The 9,695-nt window shown below is 35.6% G+C and overlaps 1 protein-coding gene across 1 annotated transcript in view; it reads right to left on the bottom strand.

Moving 5' to 3' along the window:
- Positions 1–9,695, bottom strand: part of LRP12 (LDL receptor related protein 12) — a 103,048-nt gene that overhangs the window by 54,637 nt on the left and 38,716 nt on the right. The window contains exon 2 of the mRNA XM_007934784.2: positions 5,335–5,391. Within this exon, the coding sequence (XP_007932975.1) occupies positions 5,335–5,391 (57 nt within the window). The remainder of the gene's footprint in view (positions 1–5,334; positions 5,392–9,695) is intronic.

Raw genomic sequence — 9,695 nt, 5'->3', positions numbered from 1 at the left:
AGTGTTTCGTTCTGCTGTGCATGGGGTCACTATGAGTCGGAAACGACTCCACGGCACTTAACAACATACACACACACACACACACACATATATGTATATATATATATACACACACACACATATATATATACATAAACATACATGGCTAATTCAGTTAGGAAAAACAAGGACTATAAAAAGATCTTCCTAAAATTAGGTATTTTATTTCTTAGCTCCCAGAAATGTATCAGTTTTGTTATGATAAAGATTTCAAAGTCAAATGTAGAGTGGACTCCTGATCAAGGTAACCTCACATAGAGCTCTTAGCTCCTGCTGGAAGGCTGGAACGTTTAGAAGGTGCATCACTGGGGAACTGGGAAAACCTGATAAACCTCTTATGTAAAAATTATTTACTTGAGAACATCTGTTCCTATCAGCAATGAAAAACTCTTTTTAAAATTTCAAGCTACTTTTACCTAATTGTAAAGGAAAACCAATTCTCTTATTCTTTGAAATGTCACAACTCTAAGCCATGAATTGAAAAGAGAAGCAAACAATCCTATTTCTGTACAGTTTGGGAAAAACAGAAGGTTGAGACTTCAACAGAAACATGGCAAAAATAAATAAATAAATAAAAAGGAAAAAGTGATCATACCCAAGGTTAAGTTCTCTTATATAGTAGTAGACAGTGGTGTATACTGGTAAATTCTGTTCGAAAACAATCTATGGGGAGGTTTCTACAGTCATTGTATTACTTATGATCTTTGATACAATATTTCTACTTCCAGAAATCTGGAAGTGAGAAATGAGAAAATGGTGAGAAATATTGTGAGAAAATATTCTTATAAATAAAAGCAGGTAGAATTATATTAAGATGTACCCTCTAGTATGATCCAGACTACAAAAAGCCCATTGGAAACAACCTACAAATATGTTTAAGAACATTATCACTTAAGGGAAATTTTTACATAGGCTTTAAAATAACAGCTATGAAGACCAATGAGAAAAATAAAATGCACTCTATAAAAAGGGAAATAGAAAGGGCAAGAAACAAAATTTGGTATAATCCAAATGCATATACAATTATATTTAACGTATGCACATACAAAGGACAAATGAACTAAATTAAAATGTTATCATTAATTATATTAAAAGGTAAGATTAATAGGTGATTTTCTTAATCTTCTTGTGGTTTTTCAATTTTACTACACATTTAATAAAACTTGTAATTATGAATAAATAAAATTTGTGAAAACAAGCAAAAAACCTGATTAGAAAAAACATCAAGGACAGGTCATAATCATGTTATTTCTACAAGTACTCTAATTCAAATCATTATTAGATTGTAGAGTAAAATTCAGTTTAAAGTAAAGTACATATTTTAAAAATAAAATATATTTGTTGAAAGTATGAGAAAGGCCTTAACCTGACCTAGAAAGTTTTACTGCATGTAGCAGATAAGCATTAATTTTGACAAATTACTATGTAAAAACTTAAGACATTAAAAAAAATTAGACATTTAATTTAGACATTTTAAATAATAGCCTTTCCTACTCTCTCATAAGGAGCTATGGTAGCATAGTGCCTAAGGCACTTAACTGCTAACCAGAAGGCTGGTTCAAACCCACCAGCCACTCCTTGCAAAGAAAATGGGGCAATCTACTTCTGTAGTGATACTGCCTCGGAAACCCAAGGAGGGGCTGCTGTGAGTCAGGCCCAACTCGACAGTACGAAACAACTCTCTCGTATATACAAATACATACTGGGGAGTTTCTATGATACCCAAGGAGGGGTTACTTTGAGTCAGATTTGACTTGACGAAACTAGTTTGGGTTTTTTTTTTGTTTACTAACTAAAAGACTGGAGGTTCAAGGCCACCCAGTGGCATCCCAGAAGACAAGCCTGGAGATCTACTTCTTGAAAAATCAGCCACTGAAAACCCTGTGGGGTATAGTTCTACTACTGACACACATGGGGCTGCCACGAGTCGGAATCGACTTGATGTCAACAAGTTATTACACTCTACCAAACATTACGTCCCTACAGCATCACACTGGCCAAAGAAAAATGGATGGTCTGTATACCCAAAAGCATCTTTTTGAGACAGCATCCATTTATTTTTATCATGGTATAATCAGAATGTATTTATTATTATTATTCTCATTCCATAAATTTTATAAGACTACATTTTAAGAAAAATATCAACCTTTAATAAAGTTTCACTGACCTATTTTATTGACACACAAATACATTTAATTAAAATATCAAGTTTAAAGTATAGGTCTAGTAGTATTCAGAAGTAGGAAAAAAATAAGATTTAAACACGTAAAATATTTTTTACATAAATTGCTGAATTTTTTAATTGCTGAACTATTTTTTCAAGTAGGAATTTAAAAGATTGCAATGCTTACAAGAGCCTAGTAGTTTAATTGCAAGCAAACATAAAAACAAGATGTAGAAGCTAATCTTGATGTCTTGAAATAAAATTCAGAATTTAACACTAAGTCTGTCCAAATTCCCACTAAGTTCTCATACTCCACCTAAACCTGCATAGCTGGGCAAACCACCATTTTACAAATGATCAATGCACATTACAAAATCATGCATGGGTGAAAAACTCACTGAAAGTTCAAGAATGGCCAATTGGATTTTAATGTAATAGAATACAAAAGGTTCACTAATATGATTACAGATTTTACATTACAGCTGACCTTTAAGAGCTATCACTTGCTGAGTTTTAGTGTAATTCAAAGAAGAATATTCACAATTACCTGAAAATTCTATTAAAAATTCCGTTGTTTTTCAATTATATATTGGTGACAGGCTGGACTGTCTTCCTATATGTCAGTGAGAACATGTCGCCAAAGACTGAATGCAGAAAGATATGAGAATCCTGCTATCTTTTTACAAACATTAAACAACGCAAAATTATAAAACTGTGCTATTCTTTTTTCAAAATTCAATTGAATTTAATTTTTGTCATTCTCATTAATGTTTTTATTTTGGAAAATATACTTTTCATAACATTACATTATTTAAAATAAAGTATTTATTACTATTATTTTCAAATAAGTTAATACATTTTTATTTAATTTCTCAATTTTAATTTCTAATACAGTAAATACTGATAGATTAACGCCCAAATATGCAAAGATTCTTTAAGTCTTTAATAATTTTTGAAAGCTTAAAAGTGGTCCTAACGCCAAAAATTTCGACTAACACTAAATTAGACAGAACATTTTGGTTCTTTCAATTAATGTATGTCTTAAAACAAATCTTCTTACTTCACTTATGCCTCAGAAGAAAGTAATCATAATTCTCATTAGCTACTCAGAGTAGAAAGAAAAAGGGAGAAAAGTAGGTTACTATAATACTGTATTTCTAGTTGATGCACATAATTATATGCTATTTGAAAGCATATGAAGGTCAAATAAACGGTAAAGAACTGATGAAGGGGCTACTGAGGCAACCGCTTTTCATTCTCAGGACACCGACCTGTCAATGTGTTTGCTAGGGCATACTAACTTATAGATTGTTGGTTAAGTCCATCAACTTTCTGAATATAAAGTTAGACATAAAACAAAAGAACAAACTGACAGTTTTGCTTTATGTGAGGAAAAATTACCAAACCAACCATGAGATGACACAAAAAAATAAATTAGTGGCTGATAGTACCAAATACACTGTGCAACTTTTCTTTTTAATTACACAAAAGTTATAAAGAATGTAGGGAAATACTCAGGACCATAGTACTGGGGGGCACCAGACTCAATTGGCACAACAAAATACATAAAAGCCCTGTTACGCTTCCTACATTGATGAGTAGCAACTGGGGTCTTAAAAGCTTTCAAGCAGCCATCTAAGATGCAGCTAACGGTCTCTTAGCATCGGAAGCGAAGAAGAGTGCAAAAAAACAACAGCATTTGGAAGCAATCAGCCCTAGGACACGATGGCTTTCGAGACCAGAACTAGATGGTCCTAGCTACCAATGCCAACCACTCAGGAAAGGATCAAATCTGGAGATCCTGGATAGAGTGCGAGGAAAAGGTGGAACAAAATCCAAAAACTCAATAATGACCAGAATTCTGGTCTGATGAAATCTGATGAGAACCCCAATACTATGGCCCTGGTATACATTCTGCGTCTGGAATAAAACACACCCCCAGATGCTGGCTCTCAGCCCCATAGTTAACAAAATGTACACGCAGACCACTCAACCCAAGATGACACACCCACATATTCTATGGTAATACATCCCTTAGAGCAATAGACCACGGGGCACCAAAGGACCAATATTCAAAATGAGGAGTGCAGGACAAACGGGAGTGCATGAATATGGGAGGCACGGGGGGAGGGTTGTGGGGTGGGAAGGGGAGGAGACTGGGTTGGAGTTGGACATGGTGAATGGCGAATTAAACGAAATGTACACGTAGCGTTGAATATAAAACAAGCTAAAAAAAAAATGTAGGGAAATAATAAGATTAAAAAAATCCACTCATTAAATTCCAACTCATAGTGACCCTATGGGACAAAGTAGAACTGTCCCATAGGGTTTTCATGGCTGTAAATCTTTATGGAAGCAGAGTACCTCATCTTTCTCCCACAGAGCAGCTGGTGAGTTTGAACTGCTGACCTTTTGGTTAGCAGCTGAATGCATTAACCACTACACCTCCACAGCTCCTTTAAAGTAACAGTAAGAAACCCTATCTCAGTATATACAAAAATAATGTCCCTTCTCTCCTAATGAAAATAGTAATATGGCCTTCTAAGTCAGTTAAAAATGAAAATTTTTATACTTGAAGACATTATTAAGTTATAAAAGCTTAGATGAGTGGAAAAAATGCATTCACTACAACAAGTTTCTCTATTTCATGGATACAATAGGTTGTTGGGTTGCATTTTAACAGCAAATAAATTGTGCACTCATGTACAAAAGTTTTAATGTAAGGTAGCATTTCATGTAAAAATCAAGCAAAATGCTTAACTTAATTTCTAAGTCTCTAATGCTAGGAATTGAATTCAAAATCACATTTTTATAAATTTCATTTTATATACCTTTGTATGAAAAGAAAATAGTAATTCAACTTGAGCTAACTTTTGTCTTGGTTCAATGTTTGTATGAAAATATAATTATGCAGTCTGTTTAGAAAAGCATAATCAATCCATGGGCATGCAAGTATCAATTTTATCTTATGAGAATTTCTCCATGTTCCAGTTGCTTCATTCCTTATTACATGCTGCAAAAAGCAGTAATAATTTTTATAGCCAAATATCACTTCATAAGATACCAGGTGGCTTTCAACATTTACCATATAAGTCATGCATGAAATTTAAACATTACAAAAAATGACTTACCGGCTGACACTCCTGAAATATGTACATTCTCAGAATGTTCCGCAAGAGCACCGTGTCCTAAAATTAAACATAATGAATAAACTCATTTCCACAATAAAATTTACAAATATTTTTCAGACCCTGCCTTTAAAAGAAAAACAACTACACTGAACTATTTTTAATATTCATAAACTAAATTTACATCTCTCCTACTAATCTCTGAAATGATACTATGAAGCCAAAATTCATAATAGTAGTAGGGAAAACAAAACATTCTGGAAATTAAGACAATATGCAAAGGTCAAATATCTAATAGGTCTGGTTAATACCAGAAAAGAATTTCCTATCAAGTTAATAATCAAATGGGAGCTTAGTACTATTACCAGAAAGAGAGACTACATGCCCTTAAAAGCAGTGTTCCTCTAACAATATGCTTCATCTGCCTACAGTGTGCTTCTGTCTAGAGCTCTACATCTTGTCACTCAAAACAAAAAGACTTGTACTGTTCTTTAAATTTTTCAGTCTTTCATCACTAATAATTCTCACATTTTTAAGAGCAAGGGCAGAATTATATCCTCTTTGGAAGCCCCTGCTTTATTATTTGTCCCAGCACAAACGTGAGCAGGTAGAAGCATTCAAACAACTTAGGGAAATGAGTTACTGAGGGTCACCTAATAAAAGTACCACTTAAAAAAAAACTCTCCTTGAAAGTACTAAGGGTATTTATTTACTTAATCAAATTATTATGAATAATGTCCCTTCAAGCATTTATTTTTGTAACTCTGTATACTACTATTACTGAAGAATAAAATAACAGTGATAAAACAACATTTTTAGTTCAACTACAGGTATAGGTTCTAAAACAAAAAGATACATTGTTTCTTTTCATTAAGAATGGTACAATGGCAATACAGACATAATATATAAACTATACTGAGTACAAAATATATTTAATTACAATTATTTTAAAGTACTGGGTATTAAGTCCATATAAGCCACAATTTATATGTTTCCAATCATGTAAAATGCTCCATTCATGGAATTGAAGCTACTAGAAAACCCTTGTCTCCTGCTTTACCGTACAAAACTTACAAAAACAGCTAGTGTAAACAGAACGACATAAGAAATTGATTCAATAAAACAAACTAACAAGGGTTGGCAGAGATGAGTATAAATTGCCTGAACTCTTGCTACTAGCATGCAGGCCAGCAGTACTGGCGGCATCCTTGGGAGCACAGTATCAGAATCTGCATTTTAACAAATCCCTCCCCACACATACACTCAGTGATTTGTATGCACATGAATGTTGGAGAAGCACTGGCTTACACCTTCCACATATGTATTATACACCATTACAAATTATAGTTGTGTAACTCGGGTTCATAAGAGTGCCAATATCCTTTACATACCATGTTAATTATCCTCAGTGGAGTTTCAATGTTAAATGTACTTTATACAAAATTTTTTTTTTTCAAATTCAAGAAACAAAATAAAGATAGGCAGAAGGAAAATGATAGCATAATGTAGTTTATTTTATTTATTTTTTTAATTGTGATTTCAGTGAAAGTTTAAAGAGCAAATTTACTTTCTATACAGCAGTTCACACATGTTGTTTCATGACATTGACTACAATTTACCCCAATGCAACAGCTCCCCTTCCACTTCCTCCTGATAGTTAACTAACCTCTTCCCTGTGTCCACCCCTCCATGCACTCCTGCCCCCTGAACTGTCTCCCTGTGCATAAACAGCCCTTCTTTCTCCCGTGATTGTTCTCTCCAAGGAATATATCTATACCTCAGGTAAACGTTCAAATCATATGCCTGTCTTTTGTTTGGCTGGAAGCCACAGGTGTGGGTTCAATTCCAGACCTGAAGGGCAGCTAGGGACCACAGTCTCAGTGGTTCCACCAGGCTCTATCAGACCAGCAAACCTGGTCCCCCCCTCCTTTTATTTTTCCCAAAATGATTTTGAGTTTTGTTCCACATTGTTCTCCCTCTCTATTCAGGACCTCCTACATAGATTCCCCCTCCGAGTGGTTGACAGTGGTAGCCAGGCACCTTCTGGTTCTGGTCTCACAGTCATATAGGCTGAGGATCGCATGGTGTACCAGTCGCAAGGACTAACAGTTTCCATGAATCTTTGGTTTTCTTCATTCTTCTTTATTCTGGATGAGGAGAGACCCATTCATTGCATCTAGGTGACTGCTTGCAAGCTTTTAAGATCCCAGTCACTATTCGCCAAAGTAGGAGGTGGAACAATGTTTTGTGTAGTACATTATGCCAATTGAGCTTGATGTCCCCTGTGATTATGGTCCCAAGCCCACAGGATCAACTACTAGCTCCCTCTGGGTAGCTGGCTGTAACTAAGAAGTGACTACAACCTTGTCCCTTGTCAGGTCTACTATACCCCTGGGAATTCTTACAGAACACACAAATACACTTGTAGGACCACTGTCTGCTAACCCTATACATGGTCTTGGGTACATTCCCTGCTACATAAACATACCTAATAGTTCAGCCTGTCCACCCATCTATCCACCCGTATACCCATGTTTACCTTCACTGACAACGCGCTACTGTATGTGCAAAAGGGTTCATCTTTGTTGTCTGTACCTCTCATGTACCTCTCTCTGTCTTCCTCTTCCTCAATGCCACCATGTTGATCATTCACATTTGGTACACTGCCCTTCTCTTCACTCAAATCAATACTTATGTCTACCTATCTAACAGTGTTCCCTCCCCTCCCCTCCCACCCCTGGTAACCGACAAAGAAAATTTCCTTCCATATATAAACCGTTCTTTGACTTTTACAATAACATACTAATACACTATTTGTCCTTCTGCGATTGACTTATTTCACTCAGCATAATGTCCTGCAAGTTCATCCATGTTATGCGGTGTTTTGCAGATTCTACGTTAGTCTTTAGGATTGCAAAGTATTCCATTCTGTGTATGTATCATAGTTTGGTTATCTATTCCTCAGTTGAAGGACACCTATGTTGTTTCCATCTTTTGGCTATAGTAAATAGTGCTGCGATGAACATGGGTGTGCATATGTCTGTTCTTGTCATGGCTCTCGATTCTTTAGGATATATACCTAGTGATGGAATGGCTGGGTCAAATGGTATTTCTAATTCCAATCTTTTAAGGAATCACCATACTGCTTTCCACAGTGGTTGTACCATTTTACAGTCCCACCAGCAGTGTATGAGAGTCCCAATCTCTCTGCATCCTCACCAGCATTTCTTGTTTTCTGTCTTGTTGAACTTTGCTGCTAGTGCTGGGGCAAGATGGTATCTCATTGTTGTTTTGATTTGCATCTCTCTAATGGCTAATGATCATAAGCATTTCTTCATATGTTTGTTGGCCGCCTGAATATCCTCCTTGGTAAAGTGTCTATTCATGTCTTCTGCCCATTTTTTAAAATGGATTATGTCTTTTTATTATTGAGGTGTTGGAATTTTCTATAAATTCTAAAGATAAATCCCTTGTCAGATATGTCATTGCCGAATATTCTTTCCCAATTTGTAGGTTCTCTTTGGGCTCTTCTGAAGAAGTCTTGGGAAGCACGTAAAAAAATTAATTTTTAGAAGGTCCCATTCATCTAGCTTCTCTTTTGCTGTTTGTGTACTTTGGGTTATGCTTGATAAGTCTATTTTTGCCATATATTGCTGTTGTTGTTGTTGTGTGCCATCGAGTTGGACCCAACTCATAGTGACCGCTCCTTGGGTGTCTGAGGCAGTATCACTACGGAAGTAGATTGCCCCATCTTCCATATATTAGGGCCCCTAAATTTGCCCCTAGTTTTTCCTTGAGGAACTCTGTAGTTTTAGGTCTCATATTTAAGTCTTTGATCCATCTGGAGTTAATTTTTGTGTATGGTGTGAAATACAGATCTTGCTTCATTTTTCTGTGAATGAATATCCAGTTTTGGCAGTACCATTTACTCAACAAATCTTCTCTTCCTCATTTAATGGATTTAGGCCCTTTGTCAAAGATCAGCTGACCATAGGTCGATGGATCTATTTCTGAGCTCTCAGTTCTATTCCATTGGTCTATGTGTCTGTCATCGTACCAATACCCAGCAGTTTTCACTACTGTGGCTATATAGTAGGTTTTGAGATCCAGCAGTGTGAGACCTCCTACTTTGTTCTTCAATAGGGCTTCGCTTATCTGGAGTCTCTTTCCTTTTCATATAAAGTTAGTGATTGGTTTTTCCATATCCTTAAAAAATGTTGATGGGATCTGGATTAGGATTGCATTGCATGTATAGATTGCTTTGGGTAGAAGTGACATTTTCACAACATTCAATCTTCCCATCCATGAGCATGGTGTGTTCTTCCATTTATGTAGATTTCTCATGGTTTCTTGAAGTAGTTTTT

The sequence above is a fragment of the Orycteropus afer genome, unplaced genomic scaffold (genome assembly GCF_000298275.1).
Source record: "Orycteropus afer afer isolate SDZICR_OR568_19922 unplaced genomic scaffold, OryAfe1.0 scaffold00021, whole genome shotgun sequence".
Taxonomy (NCBI): domain Eukaryota; kingdom Metazoa; phylum Chordata; class Mammalia; order Tubulidentata; family Orycteropodidae; genus Orycteropus; species Orycteropus afer.
This window is presented reverse-complemented; position numbering and strand designations above follow the sequence as displayed.